Source organism: Peromyscus californicus, unplaced genomic scaffold (genome assembly GCF_007827085.1).
Source record: "Peromyscus californicus insignis strain IS unplaced genomic scaffold, ASM782708v3 Scaffold_3__1_contigs__length_106647218, whole genome shotgun sequence".
Classification (NCBI taxonomy): Eukaryota; Metazoa; Chordata; class Mammalia; order Rodentia; family Cricetidae; genus Peromyscus; species Peromyscus californicus.
This window is the reverse complement of record NW_026294551.1, coordinates 53364668-53388145: the sequence shown is the minus strand read 5'-3', so window position 1 is coordinate 53388145 and position 23478 is coordinate 53364668. Positions and strand designations below refer to the sequence as shown.

The 23478-nt window shown below is 48.9% G+C and overlaps 1 protein-coding gene across 1 annotated transcript in view; it reads right to left on the bottom strand.

Annotated features, from left to right (window-relative positions):
- The window catches only part of Dnah2 (dynein axonemal heavy chain 2), a 115743-nt gene that overhangs the window by 21784 nt on the left and 70481 nt on the right, over positions 1 to 23478 (bottom strand). Inside the window, 23 exon segments of the mRNA XM_052757667.1 lie at positions 675 to 816; positions 999 to 1115; positions 1285 to 1495; positions 3902 to 4041; positions 4136 to 4268; positions 5697 to 5836; positions 6129 to 6289; positions 6524 to 6691; positions 7501 to 7650; positions 7792 to 7922; positions 8057 to 8142; positions 8684 to 8872; positions 10245 to 10349; positions 11334 to 11483; positions 11485 to 11559; positions 11699 to 11897; positions 12163 to 12254; positions 12433 to 12585; positions 17217 to 17375; positions 17460 to 17597; positions 18790 to 18926; positions 19108 to 19225; positions 19410 to 19628. Coding sequence (XP_052613627.1) covers positions 675 to 816; positions 999 to 1115; positions 1285 to 1495; positions 3902 to 4041; positions 4136 to 4268; positions 5697 to 5836; positions 6129 to 6289; positions 6524 to 6691; positions 7501 to 7650; positions 7792 to 7922; positions 8057 to 8142; positions 8684 to 8872; positions 10245 to 10349; positions 11334 to 11483; positions 11485 to 11559; positions 11699 to 11897; positions 12163 to 12254; positions 12433 to 12585; positions 17217 to 17375; positions 17460 to 17597; positions 18790 to 18926; positions 19108 to 19225; positions 19410 to 19628 — 3313 coding nt within the window.

Here is a 23478-nt window from a genome sequence, read left to right as displayed (position 1 = left end):
TTAAACAAAAAGGTAGGCATGGTAGTAAGTGCCTATAATCCCATCACTGGGGAGGCGGAGGCAGGAGGATTCCCAGAGTGCCCTGGTCAGTCAGCCTAGGTAACTAGTGACCCCAGGTCACGGTCAGATACCCTATCTCAAAAACAAAACAGGTGAATGGTTCCTGAGGAACAATACCCAAGATTGACTTTTGGCCTTCATAGGCACGCACACACACACACACACACACACACACACACACACACACACACACACGGCGCCACATACCTCCCCCCTCCATGAACGTACTAACTCATATACACAAAGAAAGAATAAGGAAGTGAGACAGAGACAGAGAGAGACAGGGAAGAAGAGCAGTTTCTTATTTTCTAGTCTTGTCCCTGTGTGGCACGGAGGTTTCCTGTCCTCGGCTCTTGCCATGCATTCTGATTGCCTCAGAGCAATTTTCTCTTGGTTGTGGTAAGAAGAGCCAGTTTCTACTCCATACTCCTAAAGAACCCTAAAGGATGTTTAGTCTTCTCTTCCCTCCTAACCTCTGTGCTCCTGGGGACGGGGTGCTGGGGTGTGTCTCTACAGCACCCCAGACAGCCTGTGCACAAGGCCTGATAAACTGTATACACATGATCAACAAACACCAGACCAAAGGAAGTCTCTCCCCAGGGTCCTCTGCTTACCTAGCTGCCGCTTTGCCTCTGCCCACGTGGGCTCATTGCCTCGGAGAATCATGACTGCCTGCATTACCATCTCCACCTGGGCAGGAGGTCTCCCATAGGACTTGATCTCACCTATATCCTTCTTGTTCAGAGACTCCAGGGCCTGGGGAATGGGATTAACTGAGAGAACTGGGCCAGAGTCGACTCAGATAGCCAGGTGGGTCCTTCCTGGACACAGGGCCAACTGAGGTACCACCTTTTCCCCCACTCCCCCCGAGACTCCGAGGGCAAAGAAGGCTGCTCCCATTCCCAAGCCTGGCACCATCTAGTGCCAGCTGCTGGTACCCGCATGGCTTCTTCAAGGGCGGGCAATGCCTCCTCTAGATCCTTCTGGGCATTGTCTGCCAGGGCCTGACACTTGACTTCCTCAATAGCAATCTTCTCACTGTTGGCTGTGACTGCCTAGAGATGAGAAGAAGAGAAAGGGTCTTGAGCAAAAGTCGGGGCGCCAGGGCTGGTGAGAAGGATAAATAAAAAACCAAGGAAGAGGTGATGAGTGAAGTAAGTGACGGAGCCAGGAAGCCTCTTCCCGGGGACCCTGGCGGATGGGGGCGGGGGCAGGACCACCGACCTTCTGCTGTTCGTCCGCTTCCCGCTTCTGCTGGACAATGATGACCAGGTACTCTTCACACTGCTTCTGGAACTCAGCCACCTTTTTCTTGGCGTCCTCCAGCTCCAAGGACATCACCTCTACTTTTTCCCTCGTTTCATCAATCTTAAACAATCCGGTCCGTAGCTTATTGGCTTGGTCCAGCAGCTCCTGCCGCTTTTCTCCCAGAAGCCTGCAGAGAAGCTTGTGGTGAGTTGCATGTGTGGAGAGGCTCCGAGGAAGGAGGTGTCCTACATAATGTTCCTTCCTCGGATGTCCCCGTCTCTGTCTCTGGCCACTTTCTGCTCTCACATGCACACATGCAGTCTGCTTTCTGCCTTTACGTAGCCTGGTCAAGTCTTTATCATTGCCAACAAACTCTCCACGGGTCTTCTTGTCCTTCTCGTTTACTCTCTACACCATGATCAAAACCAGCTTGCCAACTGCCGTTCTGACACATCACCTCCTCTACCTGTGAATCTCCCATGGCCCCCACCTGCTGCAGACAGCTGACTACAGGGGTCTAGAAAACACGAACCCACCCAAAGGGGTCAAAGGAGCCCCACTCTAGCCTCTTTCTCGGTGGGAGTCAACGGGAACCCAGTCTTCTTACATTTCTGTTTAAAGAGAAGCTAGAAATACGGATTAAAAAAATACGTGGTTATTTCCTGGACTAAAGGGTTTATCAAAATGATTGGTGGGGCTAGAGCCATGGCTCAGCGGTTAAGAGCACTGGCTGCTCTTCCAGAGGTCCTGAGTTCAATTCCCAGCACCCACATGGCAGCTCATAATTGTCTGTAACTCCAGTTACAGGGGACCTGACACCTTCACACCAATGCACATAAAATACATTTTTAAAAATGACTGGCAAATAGAAAAAAGCAGAATGTTGGCCTGTATGTACAGAAAGATAGGACTCACCAGTATATTACTCTAAAATAGTGCCTAGCACATGGTAGATACTTTAAAAAAAAAAACATGGTAAATAGGTGAATTGATGTTACTATCATTCTTACAAATTGCTTTTTTTCCCAACTTTGATCAAAATACCCAGTCCAGGAAAGTGTGGTGGGTCATGCTTGTCATTCCAGCACTAGGGAGGTTGAGGCAGAAGAATTGCTATGAATTTGAGACTAATCTCAGCTACATAGTGAGTTCAAACTCAGACTAGGCTACATATGTGAGACACTGTCTCAAGAAAAGTCAAATAAGATAAAATATTCTTTTTTCCCCCACTTTTTTCTTTTGGTTTTTCAAGACAGGTTTTCTCTGTGTAGTTTTGGTGCCTGTCCTGAATCCTCAATCTGTTGCCCAGGCTGGCCTCGAACTCACAGAGATCTGCCTGCCTCTGCCTCCCCAGTGCTGGGATCAAAGGCGTGTGCCACCACCGCCCGACAAGATAAAATGTCCTTTACAGAAGCCAGCAGTGGTGTTTCCCCGACTTCTACAAAGCACTCAGCTAAGCTGAGGAGCTGACAGATACCCAAGGGGAACGGGCTCAGTCTGTCCATCTGAATGGGGCCTGAGGCCTCCGCCTGTAGGATCCGATTCTAAGCAGACAGTGTAGGATTGTAGGATACTCAGTCACTGTGTGTGTGTGTGGGAGGGGGGACACCTGCCCACACATATGATGTTCAAAGGTAAGTGCTGGGTTAGATGTGAGAGTAGGAAACGCTTCAGTTTTCCGGTTTTTGTCTGCTTTGCTTGAATTTTTTCATTTTTGGTTGTGTTTTGCTTTGTGGTAAGATCTCATGTAGTCCAGGCTGGCCCTAGCTGGAATTAGAGCTCCCGGGGTGGGTGGAGGGTGGGGTGGGGGTGGGGGGGGGTGGCGAACACTTGAACTCCTGATCCTCCTGCTTCCACTTCCAAAGTACTGAGATTACAACCATATGCTATCATTGTAGGGCTTGTGCTGTGGTCGGGAATCAAAGCTAGCATTTTGTGTATGCTAAGGCACACACATATGGACTTAATTTATTTTTTGAAACAGGGACTCACTCTGTAGCCCTGGCTGTCCTGGAATTCACTCTGTAGACCAGACTGGCCTTGAACTCACGGAGATCCACCTGCCTCTGCCTCCCGAAAGCTGGGTATAAAGGCATGCACCACCACTCCCAACCTTGTGTATTTTTGAGACAGGGTCCTCGTATGTAGCCAGGCTGTCCTTGAATTCATAATCCCCCTGCATCAGCCTTTCTAGTGTGGAGAATTTATATGTGTGTGTCACTACACCTGGCTATTTCATACAAATGGCCAGTCTAACAGACACCGAGGGAGAGAGGAAAGGGTCACAAATTTATGGTGAACTCCAGGTGACGTGTGGTCTAAAAAATGTAGAGAAACGTCATCCCAGTAAATAAGGACAGACAGGGTTTAAGTAGGCACCAGAGCCCAGGGGACATGACTGGGGACTCTAGAAGAGGCCTTCCCAGCAGAAGTCCCTCCTCTCATTAACTTCCAGCAACTGAGACCCTCTGTGACTCCCCCATCCATCCCACCTTAGTGCCCATCCTCCAGCCTGTCCCCTTGGCCAGATCTTTTCCAGGATATCATTTCACTAAACAACACCCCGACCCTCCTTGTCTCCCGGTTTCCGTACTTTTTATATCCAGACACGAGCTCCAGGTAGTTTGTGGGTGTGACGTAGTTGTGTCTCCGCAGTTCCAACATCATCTTCTGGGAGTACTGCGCCACGGACCAGTGCATGGTGACAAAGATCTGAGCTACCTTCCTGTGGATCTGAGGCCAACCACAGAGTGGAGACACAGGGTGTGGGCCAGGGAATGGAGGGAAGGGGGGGGTGGGGCTAAAGGGTCAGACGGGAAGGGCTCACATTCTCCTGTGTCCCCAAGTCCACTCCTATGAGGTACTTCTCAGCCACCTCTAGCAAGGCCTCCCGGGGCCACTCTGAGAACCAGTTGATGGTTGTGCAGTTCACCAAGGCTGGGTACTGGCGAATCCAGTTCCTACAGGGAAGGTGAGGACATTAGGTCTACTGACAGGTGCCCTTAGCCTTCTAGCACACGCCCACCTGCTTTGCAGAAACCTAGGGCCCCACCCTCCTCCTCCCCCTCCTCCTCCTCCTCCTCCTCCTCCCTCCTCACAGACAGTTCAGCACGACATTGAGAAATGGTCTCAGGTCAAAAAGGCCCAGATCCACACTTCCTAGAAGCTGACCTTGAGCAAATATCTGACATACTCAAACATCAGTTCCCTCATCTCTAGATGGGGGCTAACAGTACACACTAAGGTTGTTGGGAATACGGTGAGGTAACCCAAGAAGAATGCTTAGCATGGCATCCCCGTGACAAATACATCATGCACCATAAATTAAAAACATAAGCAAAATAGTGACCCAGTTTGCCTCACCCTCTTCCTAAGTTTATTTTGGTTTGATTTCTAAAAGTTTTTTTATTTATGTTATGTGCATGGTGTTTCACCTGCGTGTGTGTCTGTGTGAGGGTGTCGAGTCTCCTGGAACTGGAGTTACAGACAGCAGAAAGCTGCCATGTGGGTGCTGGGAATTGAACCTGGGTCCTCTGGAAGAGCAGCCAGTGCTCTCCAGCCCCATTTATTTATCTATCTATTTATTTATTTATTTTATAATTTTATTTATTTTTATTTTATGAACATTAGTGTTTTGCCTGCATGTATGTCTGGGTGAGGGTGTCGAGTCTCCTGGAACTGGGATCACAGACAGCAGCAAGCTGCCATGTGGGTGCTGGGAATTGAACTCGGGCCCTTTGGAAGGGCCATCTCTCCAGCCCCTATTTATTTATTTTTAAGGAGAGGGTCTCACATGTAGCCCTGGCTACCCTGGTCCTTGCTATGTAGCCCAGGTTGGTCTCAAATTTACAGCAATCTTCTTGCCTCATCCTTCCGAGTTCCGAGATCACAGGTGTGCACTGTCACACCCAACCTCCTTCTTCTAGTTTTGATTGTTCTGAAATAGCTAGCCATGCAAGAATGGATCAAATAAAATTGTTATGTATGCATACTGTGTAATTCTATTCACCCTTTAATCAAAAAGAAGAAAATCGTGTCATATGGTACAATATGGATGAAACTTGAGAACATCACAGAGTGAAATAAGTAAGTCACAAAAGGTCAAATACTGCACCATTCTACTCGTATGAGCTCATCAAAAGTCGTCAAATTCACAGAGATGGGAAGTAGAAAGGCAGCTTCCGGAAGCTGGGGAGTTATTCTCTGCTGGGTAAAGACTTTTGAGTGAGAAAATGAAAAGGCTCTAGTGGGTTGTTGCAGAACAATGTGGGTACTTAACACTCCTGAACTGTGGAGGGAGTCACATGGAACCCCCTAACTTCCAAAGGACACAGAAGGCCAAAAGAGAGTGGAGGCCTGGGGGACAAGGACAACACAGGCAGCATCACCTGAAGGGGTCTCCCACTGGACTAAGGCACAGCACAATGTGCAGGTTGTTCCGCACGCGCTCAATGAGGTATGCGAAGAGGCTGTCCGAGGATTCTGATACCTGTTCTGCCCGGGCCTGATCTATGATCTGGCTCTGGATCTGGACAAAAGCCACCCTGAGTCAGAGGACGGAAGTTCTCACAGCATTATGAGCCAGATAGCAGGTTAGGCTGGCAGACTGGAGTGGGATTTAAAGCAACTCTGCCCCACCCCCACCCACCCCCACCCCACCCCGTGAGGCCTCTGAGAGATGACTGAAGAGAGACAGCCCTTCAGCCTCACAGGGCCTGATCTGGATGGTTGGGGATGCTACAGAAACAGATGCAAAATCTGTGGATTTCGGTGGTTGTTAGGAAAGCCAAAGAACCAAGTTAGCACTGAAGGAACTGTACCTCTTCAAACTCATCTGATTTATAGAGATTAGGGACTTCGCCTGAGCTGAGGATGTTGTTGATGTCTTCTAGGAAGGAATCATCAGCGATCTGGGTGTCCACGAAAAGGAAGGACGTGGTCTTGAGCTCCACCCCTGCCTGGCGATACAGACGCTTGATATCTGGTCAAATAATGAAGATCAAAGGGAAAGACTTACTTCAGACTCCCCATCCTAGTCCTCCGGGCTTCAGGACCCTCCCTCAGCCTGTGAGCACCTACAGGACCCACACCACCCCCCCCACGTCTGGCCCACAAACGCCAGCGGCAGCTCACCACCCGGCACGGTAGTAACTCAAGCAGCTCATCTTTCATTCTAAAACCTCTGCCCTCTTCCAGTTCAGGAACCCAGCCATACCATCTCGGAACTCCTGTTTCCGATAGTGTTTGGTGACCTCAATCTGGAAGGTGTTGTACTCGCAGATGGAAGAGGCCAAGCGGGCCAGACTCTGGCGTCCACTGCCCCCAATGCCCACCAAGAGCATGTTGCCTCGAGGCTGTCCGATTACCCGCACGATCCGAGTGACTGGGGAGTGGGGTGAGGGCAATGCACTGGGTAAGCAATTTCAGCCAACTCCAGGCCCTGAGCTAGAGATCAGGGCCTCTGAGGCTGAAGCAGAGGAGTCAAGTAAGGGGGAAGAAGTTGGTGCCCAAGGCTCTGATGGCTGCTCAACCTTTAACCTTCACCTTGCCCACTAAACACTCTTGTGGGTAGGTGTGGTAGTGCAGGCCTGGAATACCAGGGAGAGGCAGACAGGAGGGTTGCCACAAGTTTAAGACCAGCTTACTCGAAACAGCAGTTTCCAAGCCAGCTAGGGCGACACAGTAAGACCCTGTCTCAAAACACAAATGAAGCTGGGTGGTGGTGGCGCATGCCTTTAATCCTAATACTCGAGAGGCAGAGCCAGGATCTCTGTGAGTTCGAGGCTAGCCTGGTCTACAGAGCGAGATCCAGGTCAGGCACCAAAACTACACATAGAAACCCTGTCTCGAAAAACAAAACAAGCCGGGCGGTGGTGGCGCACGCCTTTAATCCCAGCACTCGGGAGGCAGAGCCAGGTGGATCTCTGTGAGTTCGAGGCCAGCCTGGGCTACCAAGTGAGTTCCAGGAAAGGCGCAAAGCTACACAGAGAAACCCTGTCTCGAAAAACCAGGAAAAAAAAAAAAGAAAAACAAAACAAAACAAACAAACAAACAAAGAATAAATAAATAAACCCCACCGGCACAAGAATATGTTGGACCAGAAAGGAAAACAACCTCTAGAACTTGATTTGGGAGTGGCCTTGGAAGGGAAACTGTGGGTGGGAGGAGGGAGGCGGAGGAGCAGGCACTCACTGTGTTCGATGGCCTCCCGGAAGAGCACTAGCTGCATGGGCACTACGGAAGGAGACAGGTTATACTCGTTTAGGGCTGTCTCCATGGCCGTCTTCAACACCGTCAGATCCACCAGATCTTCGTAGACCTTGGGCTCCTTCATGAAGTCCCCTAGGCCATGGGAGAAGGGCATTAGAGTCCCCAAGGCCTGGTCCTCTCAGAGGTCCCTTAGGGCCGTTAGCATCAGGAATCCATGCCCCGACCTTCTAACCAACCTCCTAAGGCTCAAAGTAGTCCCAGATCCTGGCTCACCAAAGATAGGAGGACGTTTGTTGGGGCAGAGATTATGAAAAGTGAGGTCAAAGAAAGTGCCCAGTTTGTCACTCAAGATGCCCATAAAGGCTTCCATGTCTGTTGCATCGACCAGCCTGTCTGAGAAGACCCTGTTGGAAACAGTGGGGGAGGGTCAGGGCTAAAGAGGAGAGCAGTCCCGGGGAAGGGGAAGCCAAGCCAGAGGTGAAGGTGGGGTTGGGATTGGCTGGGGAGTTGATCTGGCCAGGACACACAGACACATCACCTGAAACACTCATGGATCCAGAGTCTGGTGATGCTGGCCTTGGTGTCATGGAAGTCCTTGTTGGCTCTAAGCATGCCCTGGAAAACCTGGAAAGTTGAAGCCCTGATTGTAGTAAGGGGAGGAAAGAGATCCTCTGCAGATCTGGGGTTGGGGGCAGAGTGCATGGCTGCACAGCCTCTTAGGATAGGGGGACCATAGGCACGTGCTTTGCTGTGGAATTCTATTTTTATTTTTTAAAGATTAAAAAATAATTATGTGTATGTGTGTGTGTGTGACATATGCGCAGGAGTCCACAGGGGTCAGAAAAAGGCATTGACTCCCCAGAGCTGGAGTTAGTGGTGGTTGTGAGCCACTCAATGTGGGAGCCAGGGACCAAACCTGAAAGGACTGAAAGCGCACTGGGTGGTGGTGATGCACACCTTTAATCCCAGCACTAGGGAGGCAGAGGCAAGTGGATCTCCGTGAGTTCAAGACCAGCCTGGTCTACAGAGTGAGTTCCAGGACAACCAGGGGGCTACACAGAGAAACCCTGTCTCAAAGGAGGAGGAAGAGGAGGAGGAAGAGGAGGAGGAGGAGGAGGAGGAAGAAGCTGCGAGGTCAAAGTGGGGAGATCAGACCAAAGCTTACCTTGGAGATGTCTCGGAGGTTGAAAAGGTAATGGATCTTAGCAGGTGTAGGCAGGAAGCGCTGCACCACCGTGTTGTACACATCCAAGGTGGCCTCTGTCACCACGTTCCCAATGGGCTTTACCTCCTCTTCAAAATCCTGAAGCTTCTGGTTGATCATGGTGCCAAATATTCGGATGATCTGAGATTCCTGAAAAAAGATTCAGACTCACTTTCCAAGGTTCCTGGGCCTGTAGCCAGAGCCAGGACCAGTGTGAGGCTAATGCAGAGCTCACCTCCTAAGCAGAATTGAAAAAGCATTTAAACACACACACACACACACACACACACAAAAAAAAAAAAAAAAAAAAAAAAACTGATAAATAATTTTTCTATAATCCTTTAAATAAAAACAATTATGGGGTTGGGGATTTAGTTCAGTGGTAGAGTGCTTGCCTAGCACAAGGCCCTGGGTTCGGTCCTCAGCTCTGGAAAAATAAAAAAATAAAAAATAAAGAAAAAAAACAATTATGAAAAATATCCATACTAAACCCAAACATTCTAAAATGGGCCGGTGCCATTGAATCGTCCTTCATCTCAGGCTTCACTGTGCTCAGTACTGCACTGTACTGATTTTACATCTGGAATTTTGGTATCTTGTTCGTGGAGAATTTTTTACATTAATTTTATTTTATTTTTTATTTTTTTATTTTTTTTGGTTTTTCGAGACAGGGTTTCTCTGTGTAGCTTTGCGCCTTTCCTGGTACTCGCTTTGGAGACCAGGCTGGCCTCGAACTCACAGAGATCCGCCTGCCTCTGCCTCCCGAGTGCTGGGATTAAAGGCGTGCGCCACCACCGCCCGGCCACATTAATTTTATTTTTAAAGTTAATTTTATGGATCTGTATGTGGGCATGCGTATGCCGCAGCACACACGTGGAGATTACAGGACAGTGGTGGGAAACAGCTCTCTCCTTCCACACGCAGGTCCCAGGGATCAGGCTCAGGCTGTAAGCCTTGGCAACAGGCATCTTTACCTTCTTGACTTAATTTTAATTTAAAGAAAATATTCAATTAAGAGCCGGGTGTAGTGATACACACCTGTACACCTGGCACTCGGGAGGCTGAGGTAGAAAGGGTATGAGTTTTAAAGCCACCTCGGACTACACCTAGTGAGACCTTGTCTCAAAAACTAAAAAAAGGAATATTTCTCCTGATGGTGTTTTATTTGGCTTTGATCTCAGCCCCATAAATTTGCATTCACCCCACTAAGCCTGGCACTGTTTTTGGCTCTTAGCTTTGTAAGGTCCACCTCCCTGGGTTGGCTTCAGCCCCAGGCCTTCTCTGTCCATGGACACCACGGGCTCCACATTCCAGAGCTAGCAGGCCAAACTTGAAGACTGCAGCTGTCCCGGCTCAGGAGAGACCAAGGGCTTCCACAGAGGGCCCCCCCTCTAGGTGTCACAGCTCCCCGGAAGCAACTCTGCTCAAGGCCTAGCCGCCTGGCGCCATCGGCTCCTCATTCTCTGGGCCTGGGATGGTTGTGCCCTGTACAATCCCCACCCTCAACCCCCAATGGCCTCACAGTGGGGAAGGTCATGTTGATAATGTTGAAGCGACTCTGTAGCCTCGGGGAGATAACAGTCCGTCCACCCCCTGGAGGGCCCATGGCAGCCATCAGGAACATGTCCTAGAGAGCAAAGACAAAAATAGGGAGAGACAGGTGGGGTGATGAGAGACAGAGATACGGATGCTGCTTCCTGATAGCTAGGACAGAGGCCCCTGAATGTTTCTAACAGAAATAGTACACATTTGAGGTGCGGGTACCTTAGTCACCCTGATCTGACTGCTACACATCATACTGCATGTATTAAAACAGCATGCTGGCTGAGCACGGTGGCACACAGCTCGAATCCCTGAACTCAGGAGGCAGAGACAGGAGAATCTTTGTGAGTTCAAGAGACCAGCCTGGTCTACATAGCAAGTTCCAGGACAGTCAGAACTACAACATACAAATACCCTGTCTTGCCGGATGATGGTGATGTATGCCTTTAATCCCAGCACTCAGGAGGCAGAGCCAGAAGTGGATCTCTGTGAGTTCGAGGCCAGCCTGGTCTACAGAGTGAGTTCCAGGACAGCCAAGGCTACACAGAGAAACCTTGTCTCAAAAAGACAAAGCAAAACAAAAACCAAACCCAAAAACCAATTTAAAAAAGAAAAGAAAAAGGAAAAAGAGAGAAAATCCAGTCTATGATCCCATGGGAGGAGACTGAAGACAGAAAGGAGCTGTCTGGACTGTGGGTGGAGAAGAGAACAGACAGACAGATGGATTTACTGCAACCGCAGGAAAAGGAGGAGGAGTCTGTGAGTGTGGAGTTAGGACCTGGCTCTGAGGATGTTGCTAATGTGTGAGTGAGCGGAGGAGCCGGGAAGCTAGGTGATGTGAAGAACGAGATTCTCAGGTAACTAAGTACAGGACAGGCTCAGTGGGGAGAGTTAACAATGGGGGTCAGTAAGCTAGATATATGGGTCCCCAGAAAGGAACAGTGCAGTCCTGTGTAGGGAGGAAGATAGGATTGTAAGATTGTGGCCCTGGGGCCCAGTGGAGCAGGGACTGAGCCCACCCAGCACAGGAGAGAACGGATACCTGAGAACAAAGTCTCAGGAGGCTTACTCGAATGTGCTTGATGCTCTGCTTCATACGGTCATACCAGAAGCCATAGTCAATCCAGAGGCGGATCAGCTCCAGGGGTGGCTGGGACCCAAACATGTCCTTAGCAGGCATGTTCAGGTCATCCATGAAGGTGATCATGCTCTTGCCCCCCAAATGGCACGTACACACCCTTGGTTCGCTTCTCCACTCGGCTCTCAATGATGCTCTGTACGTTGTTGGATGTAGTCTAGTGGAAGAGCACAGGATTGACACGGATATAAGTGTTCCCAAGAGAAACATGGGGCCACGAAGGAGTGTTAGCTGAGCACTTGAGTTCTGGGAGAGAGCAGATGGTGAGGAGCTGGCAGCCCGAGCCCCTGACATACCTGTGCAGACATGTTGACAATGAGCACTGACCACTGGCCGGAGGGTAAGGACTGGAGAACGCTCTGGGCTATGGAGGTCTTTCCAGTTCCCACAGGACCCACCAGTAAGACAGGATTCTGGTTGGCCACCAAGGTGCTCACTAGGTAGTTGTATCGGACAGTATCAACAGTAGGTACCATGATCTTATAGAAAGGGGCACTAAGAAAGAAAGGAAAGGTGTCTCAAGGAGCATTGGCCCTCTCCAGTTCAGCTCTCATGGCTTCTCTCCTCCTAGGGTTTATCATCTTCTGGTGTTACCATGGTCTAATCAACAGCCCTGCGCTTACATAGATCTTACTTCCCAAACCTAGTCACCTCTTCCCTGGAACTGGCCTTCTCCTTTCACAGTTCACCCATCGCTCTTGCCATGTCTGCCACCGACTACACAACCGAGCCCTAGACAAACCCCAGACTCTGCTCTCACTTGGGAGGATAACGCCAACTCTTAGGGAGCTTCTCCTCAAACGATGTCCAAGTCCGCATCTTGGGGTTCACGTAGTATTCATACACGGTGTCCTAAGAAAAGTATGTGAGTCATGATACTAGACCTTCCTTCAGCTCTTGCCAGGCAGAGGCAGGGCTCACAGACTGAATGGCAGCGAGGTGGGGAGCCAGGCAGAGGTTGAAGACCAGAGTGCCTTGCAAGTCATGGAAAAACAGGACATAAGGGGCAGCTAGCTTTAAGAGCCCTGACCTTATTGGGAAACGAGCCCTCGATTTCTCGAAGGTAACTGTCAATCTTCTTACGTCCATCCTCATCCACAGAGGCACACACAGACCAGATCATGCTGAACACAAATGTCATCTCTACCATAACGGAATAGTTATCAGTATCTGCTGGGTTCACCTGGGTAGAGAAGAGAAGGGGTTCAGGAGTCCAGAGTGCTGGACTTGCCTTAGAATAACCTTCATTACTCAAGATACAGGAGCCACACCTGTGAGAGATGGGCGGGTCTAGTTTAGCAGATTATCAGAAGGCGGAGAACCTGCCTTCTTCCCTGGTTCTATGTGGGAAACCACGTGGCTGTTTTCCAAATGCTGTGTTCATCTACAACCTACTCACGGATTTTAGACAAATCCATCACTGCAACTGCTCAGAAATGCCTCTAGGCTAAGTCATAGAAAGGAAGTGTCCTCTGGCCATATCAGGCCTGCCCTGGAGGAGCACTCATGGGTGTTCAAGGGGACAGGCACGTGGTGACCTGTTTGTAACTGCAAAAAAAAACCCTGGAAATGACCTAAACATCTACCAATAGAGGAATGGAGAGTAAGTAAGTGCAGGGATTTATCATGGAACAGCACGCACCGCTAAAGCAACCAAGTGCACCTGCACATCACAGCGGACACTCAGTGTCACAGTTTGGGTTTGACAAGCATGCAATTGCATGTAGCATAATCCATTTTTTGTTTGTTTGTTTTGTTTTTGAGCCCTGGCTGTCCTGGGACTCTCTATGTAGAACAGGCTGGTCTCAAATTTACAGAGGTTCGCCTGTGTCTGCCTCCTAAAAGCTGAGATTTAAGGCATGCACCATCATGCCACACCATAGTCTACTTCCTAAACAGGATAACATCTATGGATACCTGTGGGGTTTTACGTCAACAAACAATTTTGTCTGTTTGATTTGGTGTTTGTTTTTTGTTTTTGTTTTTGAGACAAGGTCTCACTCTGTAGACCAGGCTGGCCTTGAACTCACAGAGCTCCACCTGCCTCTGCTTCCTGAGTGCTGGGATTAAAGGCGTGCACCGCCGAAGCCTAGCTTTGGCTGAGAACTTTTTTTTTTTTTTTTTTTAAATATTTATTTATTATGTGTACAGTGTTCTGTCTGCATATATGTCTGCAGGCCAGAAGAGGGCACCAGATCTCATTATAGATGGTTGTGAACCACCATCATGTGGTTGCTGGGAATTGAACTTAGGACCTCTGGAAGAACAGTCAGTGTTCTTAACCACCGAGCCATCTCTCCAGCCCCCATGGCTGAGAACTTTTAATGCACCTAGAATGATACAAACTTACTTCAGTGGTTATTTCTGTGGAGGAGGAAAGAAAACAAGATCAGGAAGGGGGGATGAACAAAGGGGGGCTTGAGAAGCCTGGTGGGATGGCTCAGGTCTGTGATCCCGGCCGGCCGGCCGGCCGGCACTGAGTAGGCAAAATGATCACAAGTTCAAGGCTACACGGCCAGATCCTGTCTTTTTTTTTTTTTGGTTTTTCGAGACAGGGTTTCTCTGTGTAGCTTTGTGCCTTTCCTGGAACTCACTTGGTAGCCCAGGCTGGCCTCGAACTCACAGAGATCCGCCTGCCTCTGCCTCCCGAGTGCTAGGATTAAAGGCGTGTGCCACCACCGCCTGGCCAGATCCTGTCTTAAAAAAGGAAAAGAAATACCTAATTTTTAAAAAGAAAACTAAACTCAATCATTACTTATACAGTTAAAATTTAGCTTTGGGGCTGGGAAGGGTGGCTCAGTGGTAAGCCCTTGCTTCACAAGCATGAGAACCTCAGCTTGGCCCCCCAGCGCCCATGTAAATGCCAGGTGGGCACGGCAACCCACCAGTAATCCTAGTGCTTAGGGGCTCTCCTAGGCAAACCGGCCAGCTAGACTAGCTGAATCAAAAGACCTCACTCACTTCAATCAATTTTAAAAAGGGGAGAGTGATCAGGAAGACACTTGACATCAACCTCTGGCCTCGATACATACTGCACCTGCATACATGTGTGAGCACATTTGTGAAACCACATACACAAACACATCACACAGCTGTGATGTACGGAGTTCAATCTCCAGACGCACATTAAAAACAGCCAGCTGCATCTGGGCAGTGGTGGTGGTGACACCTTTGATCCCAGCACTCGGGAGGCAGAGGCAGGTGTATGTCTATGTTTGAGGCCAGCCTGGTCTACAGAGCTAGTTCCAGGACAGCTGGGGCTACACAGAGAAACCCTGTCTTGAAAAATAAAAAACAAAAAAACCACACAAAAGAGCCAGATGCAGCTGCTGACATCAGTAGTCAATGCACTGGGGACGGGGGCAGAGTCAGGAGGACCCCTGGGGCTTTCTGGCTAACCAGTCCAGCAGAGCTCCGGGTTCAGTGAGATCCTGCCTCAGAAAATAAAAACAAGATGGAGAATGACTAAGGACGACACCTGATGTTGACTTCTGGTCCCCACACATACTCATGAACATGTACAAAGGCCAAATAAAATGATTAAGTAAATACTAAGTTTAGCCAGGCATGATGGCATACACCTTTGTCAGAAGGATCCAAACCAGCCAGCGATACATGACGAGACCCTGTCTCAAAACAAAATTAACTTAGAGCCCATGTTCTCTCTCCCCTGCCTGAGGGGTTCGTGGCAGGTGCTGTTGTTCTGGAAGTATGCATGGAGCCCAGAGAGCTGCCTCCCTCCATGTACTTCACTGAGAAGCAGCTCGCCGACTCAGCATCTTCCCGTCATCTTTGACATGCCACAGGGCACAGCCACAGGCAGAGTTGAGGAGCTCTGCAGATAAATGTCAGCAGACGGCACATGCTTATAATCACAGCTCTTGGGAGGCAGAGGTAGGAGGTCTGTCATGAGTTCATGGCTAACCAGGACTATACAGAGAATATAATATAAAGACAGGATTATAGGATTCAGTCCAATGCGGAATGATAAGCTTGACCTTATATCAATCTTCAATCATCAAAACATAGACATGGGCCGGGCGGTGGTGGCGCACGCCTTTAATCCCAGCACTCGGGAGGCAGAGCCAGGCGGATCTCTGTGAGTTCAAGGCCAACCTGGGCTACCAAGTGAGTTCCAGGAAAGGCGCAAAGCTACACAGAGAAACCCTGTCTCGAAAAAACCAAAAAAAAAAAAAAACATAGACAGGAAGCCGGGCAGTGGTAGCGCACGCCTTTGATCCCAGCACTTGGGAAGCAGAGCCAGGCAGATCTCTGTGAGTTCAAGGCCAGCCTGGTCTACAGAGCGAGATCCAGGACAGGCACCAAAGCTACACAGAGAAACCCTGTCTCGAAAAAACAAACAAACATATATATGTATATATGTATACACACACACACACACACACACACACACACACACATATATATATATATATATACATATACAGGAAAGTAGGTTGAGAACCTCTGGCCTGTGAGATGAGCCAGGGATTCTGTAGTGTATGAGAGGTCAGCACTCTCTCAGGAGCTGCAGCAGTCAGTCGGTCCCTGCTCCACCACAACCATGTGTAACTGGAAGGCGGTGATAAAAACGTTTGTAGACGTTTTTATTGCATGGTTAGAAGAACCATGCAATAGGACTTAGTGGAGTGTGCTAGTCAGGCCTTGGACAAGCATAACACTGAAAAGGTCAACCATACCTTTTTTCTTTTTCTTAAGACAGGGTCTCTCTACATAGCCCTGGCTATCCTGGAAATCACAATGTAGACCAGGCTAGCCTTGACCTCACAGAGATCCACCTGCTTCAGCCTTTCTGAGACTAAAGGCGTGTATCAGCACAACTGGCTTGCTTTTCTTTGGTAAGCGGTTTTTGTTCTTTTGTTTTGAGGCACAGCCACACTGTGTAGCTTGAGCTGTTCTTGAACTCAAACTACAAACCAGGGTGGCCTAGAACTCAAGATCTGCCTGCTCGGGTCTCTGAAGTGCTGTGATCACAGGTGTGTGCCCCTGTTCCTGGCCATGACGAGTAACTCACACTGCCAGAGACCTTAACTGCTGTTCCTTATACATTAATAGTTTTGTTACCTGGTAACACCATTAAAAATAATGCAAAACATTTCTAAGGCAACGATTTAATCTCAACAACAACAACAAATTTTTTTAATCTTTCCTCCCCAATTCTAAATGGAACAAAATTTTTCTGAAATATCAGTTCATCTGGAATTTTCTAGAACTTCTCATCAGAAATGGTATAGCAAGAAATATTAGCTGTGTTTTCAAAGTACAAAAAACAAGGAATGGAATATGGGTAGGAAATTATAGGAAGACCCCCCTCTTGGGCTGTTTACTCATCATTTCCTTCCTTCCTTCCTTCCTTCCTTCCTTCCTTCCTTCCTTCCTTCCTTCCTTCCTTCCTTCCTTCTCTGTCTGCCCTGTGCATATGAGGCAAGTCCTTTGCCTCTGAGCTATACTACCAGCCCTTGCTACATTTAATTCTGAATTCCTAGTCTGGATTTTCAGCTCAGTACACATTCAAGCGTGTGTTTGTATTCATTCATCTACACACACACACACACACACACACACACACACACACACACACACACCTCCCATGCCCATGGTCAGACTGAAGGCTCTCCCATTCACACACACACACACACACACACACACACACACACACACACACACGTCCTATGGTCAGGCTGAAGTCTTTCCTTTAAGTCCCCATTTCAAGCCCTTGTTCAAACTGAAGGTGTACAGAGGGGTTGTGGGCCCTCCCTTCTGCCCCTGCCCCAGGCTGGCTCCTCTCCTTACCCCATTCTCTGGCGTGGCCAGGACTGAGTAGAGCTTACAGAGGGAGATGATGCCGCTGTACTCGGGGACGGGCACGAGCTCATGGCAGTTATCCTTTTTGAAGTTCAGGATCTTGTTGATGAGCTTTTCAAACATGCGTTGAAGGGGCTCTACTTCAGTCTGGACGTGAGCAAGAAGAGACGCTTTGTCCACTGTTGTTTACCACAGGCCACCCTAGTCACTTCTCCTCAGTTCCCTTTTTACCTTTGGCCTCCTTTCCAGCCATGACTGAACATAGGGTTTCCAGCCCAGGTCAATATAGTCAGTGTAGACCATCCCACAGCGAGACACCGTGGCTGGAGAGGCCACAGCCAGGTTCTCCACTTCAAACAAGAGAGACACCTAAGGATAGACTTTTGTCAGAACCTTATCATCTGCACCATATCCATAGTATAAAAATACCCAGAACTTATGCCTTAAGGTGTGCTTGGGTCAAGGAACACGAGGCAAGAGGAAAAACGGCCCGAGGTTTATAAATGGCCGCTTTCTATGGTAGCTTGAATAAGAATGGTCCCCATAGGTTCACATATTTGAATGCTGAGTCACCAGAGACTGGCACTGTTTGAGAAGGATTAGGAGGTGTGGTCTCACTGAAGGACATGTGTCACTGGGAATGGGCTTTGAGGTTTCAAAAGCCCACGCCAGACCCAGTCTCTCTGCCCCTCTGCCTTTGGATCACAACGTAGCATTCTCAGCCCCAGCTCCAGTGCCTGCCTGTATGCCACCATGCTCCACCATGGTGAAGATGGACTAAAGCTCTGAAACTGTAAGCCAGCCCCCAATGAAATGCTTTTTCTTATAATAGTTCCTGGTTCCTGGTGTCTCTTCACAGCAATAGAACAGTGATTCAGACGTTTTCTAAAAGAAATTAGAGCTTATTCAAAATTCTCCTTAGGAAAAATCACTCTCTAGCTTGCATGGAAGGAAAGAGTAGGGGCATATGCCTGTAATATGGCATTTGGGAAGCAGAGGTAGGAGGATCAGGAGTCAAGGTTATCCTTAGCTACCTAGCAAATTCAAGGCCAGCCCGGGCTACATGAGATGCTATCTAAAATGCAATAAAGAGAGAAGGGAGAGGAAAGAGAAAGGGTAGGAAGGAGAGAGGGAGAGAGAGGAGAAAATAAAGGGAAAAGGTGGATGTGACGTCCCCTGAGATCATAACCTTGGTGTATGATATGAAGGCCACACCTCACAGACCAGTGGAAATGAAGCCAAGGATAGCCTGAGTCTATACCGTGATTTCTAGACACAAAGTTCTTTTCTGTACAACTGTTCCATGGTAGCAATGGTCCCCCTGTCTCCTGTGCTGGAAATGGAACCCAGAGGCAAAGGCCACATGAGCTCTCCCACTGAGCCCACATTAGCCTAGAAAAGCATTTGCTTCAGTTGTAGATTTCCCTGAATCCACGTCTTCCTCCCAGCTCTCTCCCATGCTCTCAGCATGCCAGCCACCACTTAGGCTCTCCCCCCCTTCTACAGCCCCCCCCCCCCCCCCCCCCCCCCGGGATGCCGCCGCCGCCTGTGTCATCAGCACCTGCTCGGGCATTGAGATGCGTTCCCCGTTGATGAGGGTCAGCACTTTGTTGTCGTCCATGACAGAGTTCATGCTCTCGATCCACAGTGTGTCCACGGGGCCGTCAAAAAGGATCCATTTCTCATCTGGCTTCTCATCTTAATGGCAGTCGGGTGATAAGGAAACCAAGAGACTACCTTGTGTCCCTCACCACGCACTTCCTTGTCTAAAGGCATTTCCCAGGCACCTTTCACCCCTGTTGGTGATTCTTGTTCCCAGGGTCCCCACTCTCTGGGGAGCTGCTGACATCTCTGCTCACCCACCCGACCCACAGGATACCTGCACATGCGGCCCGCATGACACTAGATAAGATGCCATCTGTCCATTCATTGGTGCTGAGGTCATATTCTCCATACAGCTCCCCTAAGGACAGTGCCTTTGGGTTCAAAGGGAACTCCTGCAAAGGACACCACAAGAGACTTCTGAGGTTCTGGCAGCCCAAACTCCCACTGCCTCTGCCCCTGCCCCTCTCTCTTGGGCTCCTGCACCAGCCCCTCCTTGCTCATCTCCCCCAGGCCTCCATGGATCCTGGTCTGGCCCCTCCCAGCACCTGCCGGCCCCACGGGGGCCCCATTGCATACTCTAACGATGTTGAAGTTGGGTTCTCCAGCACGGCACAGGGATGTTAGGGAGGCCTGTAGAATCTTCCAGGAGGTGGTCTTGCTGCTGCCGGTGCCGCCCACAATCATGGTGGAGTGTCGAGAGTTCTTGGTTTCATACAACTGGAGAACCTTGGTGAGGGTAAATGGTGTGATCTGCAGACCCATCTCTCGGATCTCCTGCTCGATGGTGTCCTGTATCTGGGAGAAGCGGAAGAAAATGGATGAGTCCTCCAAGGGACTTTCTCACTTCCTTCAGTGCCTGGAAAGACACATCCGAACCGACACCAATGACACTAAGGTCCTTTGCACTCAAACTCATTAATTCACTGAGAACTGGCTAGTGCGGAGGTAAGATACCAGGACTAAAGATATAGCTCAGTGGTAGGCTGCTTGTATAGAATATGCAAGGCCCTGGGTTTGATCATCAGTATCAAGGAAGGAAGGAGGGAGGGAGGGAAAGAGAGGGGGAGGGAGGGAGGGAAGGAGAGAGAGAGAAAGAAGGAAGGAAGGAAGGAAGGAAGGAAGGAAGGAAGGAAGGAAGGAAGGAAGGCAAGCTGGGCACATTAGAGCTGGGGAGGGAGCTCAGTGAGTAAGAGTACGTGTTGTTCAAGCATGGGGCCCTAAGTTTAGACTTATAGCACCCACATAAAAATCTGGGCATGGCTACACATGGACCTGAAACCCCAGTGCTATGGTTGGATGGAGACAAGAGGATCATGGGGGCTTGCTGGTGACCAGCCACGCTCAAGGGTCAGTGAGAGACCCTGTCTCCAAGGAATAAAGCAGAGTGACAGATCAGGCCAGCCTGTGTCCATATGACTGCTGTGTGTATATACCCATGCACATACACTACAAACACACACACACACACACACACACACACACACACACACACACACACACACACACACACACGCAAGGGACAGCAAAAGACATCGGGTTCTAAAGTCAGCCAGCCTGGTTTCCTAGTTTTCAGCTTTGTGTGAGGCAGATACATGGTCTTTACACGGTTAGAGTTCCTATATGTTCTATGTGTGTGCGAAAGAAATGGCTGTTCACCAGGCGGTGGTGGCGCACACCTTTAATCCCAGCACTTGGGAGGCAGAGCCAGGCGGATCTCTGTGAGTTCAAGGCCAGCCTGGGCTACAGAGCGAGATCCAGGACAGGCACCAAAACTACACAGAGAAACTCTGTCTCGAAAAACAAACAAACAAACAAACAAAAAAGAAATGACCATTCTTTGATTCGTGAGTGAAATTTCTTTAGATATGAATCAATTCAAAGTTGTCCATTGTGTTGTTGAAATCTCCCTTAACAGTGATTTGCAGTCAGCTGGATCTACTTAGGAAGAGGTTGAGACTGTCATGTCTCCTTATAATTCAGCCAATTTAGCTTTAGTTCTTTTGAGTCTATCATTAAGTACATCCAAGTTAGATCTGTTTTATCTTCTGGTGAATCAAATGTTTTATTAATGATCAGGAAGTGACCCTCTATTTCCAGTAGAGCTTTTTGCCTTAAAAGCTAGGCTGGCTGTCCTGGTTCCCTAGCTTTCTCCTGATGAGTAGTTAGCGGGCCATCTCTTTGGTTCTCAGGTCTTCAAGTTTCAGGTGTGTCTCTGGTAAACACGACCAAGTATTAGCATAAGGATGTGGACTTTTCTTCCAGACTGTTTTGTTTTCCCTAAGGGCTCTAACAGTTACTGTGGCTTTTGCTCCTGTTTCTCCCAGATGCTGATCACTAACCTACCTCCAAACTCTGCTAGCTAATTGTAAATAACGGTCACATCAGTTATCAATTTCTTTCTTATAAGCAGTCCTCCTGAAGGCTTCAGATTTTTTTTTAGTAGAGGGGTTCATTTCTGTAGTGGCTGGATAGGCTTGGTTTGATGTGGATTGCCTGCTCCCTTGGCCCATCCCGTGACCGTCATCTTGCACGCCCTCCTCAGCATCATCCCAAGCATTAGTTAAGCTTCCTTTGCATTAAGCATGTTTCCTGCGTCTGCCTCCCCGCTGACCTTTCACAGTGGGCATCTGAGCTTTAGCGGCCGGCTACACTCTCTTACAGCTTTTGGACACATTAGAAAGGCTTTGTGTTCGTTAGTTTCTGAATCAGCGGAACTGAAAATGCAGCTGAGTGCGCCTTCCACGTGATAGGTTGGCTGGTGTAGAATTTGATGTCAGAAATGTTTACCTCTGGAATTCTGAAGGCTGCTCCATTAGTAACATACTGAATATTATTGAGACAGCACAGAACAGCGCAGCTTTTGTTGTTGCTGTTGTTTTTAGACTTTTGTCTCCTGCCTCCTTTTTCTTTTCCTCTTTGGAAACTTGTGAAATAGTCTCCTTGTTCAGTGTTTTCCAGTTTCACAATGGTGGCCATCGTAAGGATTGGCCACGTGTATGTGAATTCTCCTTTAGCTGTGGGGACCCCACTCCCTCCACTTTCTGTTTCTACTTTTGAGATCAACTGGAATGCTATCTTGCCTAGATTTTCCTTTGAGTCTTATCTCTCACCCCTTTGTCTCATGTTCTCTCTGCCATGGTCCTTTCTTAATGACATTTCATTAGAATTTCATCCTCTGATAATCCTGATAGTTCATTTGTTTTAGTCCGGGTGGGGTCTTGGCAGCCCGGGCTGACCTACATGCATACACACAAATAACCATCCTCTCTCAGCCTCCAGAGTACCGGTGTCTACAGGTGTGGCCGCCACTCCTCAGCAGAGACAGCCCGTAATGGTTTTGTTTCTGTGTTTGCTCTACCCCCTCCCCCAGGCTGTCTATCCTCTCCCATCGGCTCATTCCTGTTTATACGGGCTTCTTTTGTTAGAGAACTCAGGCCCCCCAGGTAACCAAGTCCTAAGGAGATAGGGCTGTAAGCCAGACAAGGACACACCCAGCCCCCCACTGATTTTGCTGTGTGTTGGGGGGGACGGGAATCAGTCTGACTATAATCACTTTTTCTGAGTCACACATTAACTAAGCCTCAATCTCCTATCCAGACAGCGACTCCTGCCACGTGCCATGGGACCATGGGTCACATATTGACTAAGCCTGCTTCCTTGTGATGTAAGACCCACCCTTTTTTCATAGACTTGTAAAAAGTAGACACCTTACTTCTTCTCTCAGGGCTGATACTTCCTTCAGAACCCTTACCATCCGGTCTGTTGTTCTGCGTTTAAAACAAAATCTCTTGCCTGAGGAATTTGACTCAAATGTCCCCATTCTTTCTCTCTTACCTCCCCCTCCCACTGCTAACGCCCAACGTCTTTCATACTAGAACCTCCACTCGGGTGTTCAATGAGCTTTGGTTTTTCACTCGTGTCTCCGTGTGTGTAATAATAATAATCATTACAGCCAGGCTAGCCTCAGATTCCTTCTATAGCCAAGGCTGGCCTTGAATTCCTGATTCTCCCCACTCTACTCCCAAGTTCCGTATATATGACTGTAGAAGATGAAAAGACAGAAGCTGATGTGAGTCTGGGGCTCCTAGACTGTGAGCAGAGCAGTTCTGCAGGTAACACACGCCAGGCCTTCTCGCCACGTTTTAGTCATTCCTCTTGGGTCAGAAGAATGCCCCAGAGAGAATTCGAGAATTCTTCCACTCTCCTGTCTGGATGCCACTGTTGTTTATGCTGTGAGATGAAAGGAAGCAGAAGGTCTGAGCATCCCATCTGCAAATGTTCCCTCAGTCAATGCGGGAACTCACTCCCACTCATACCCGATGGATGTTCTCCAGGCCTGACTCCCGCCCTTTCATCTCCTAGTACTCCACCCAGAAGGGAGGCAGTCACCAGGGTCATTAAGACACCAGATCATAGAGATACGACGGCCTTTTCTTTTCTTTTTTCTTTTTCTTTTTTCCCTGAGACAGTCTTGTTACACAGCTCTGGCTGGCTTCAAACTTACAATGTAGACCAGGCTAAAGTCAAACTGCAGTGATCCTCCTGCCTCTACCTTCTGATGCTGGGAATGCAGGTGTGGACCTCCATATCTGGCTGCGATCTAACTATTCAAACAGTCTGCCTCTAAAGCCCTCCTTACTCCACT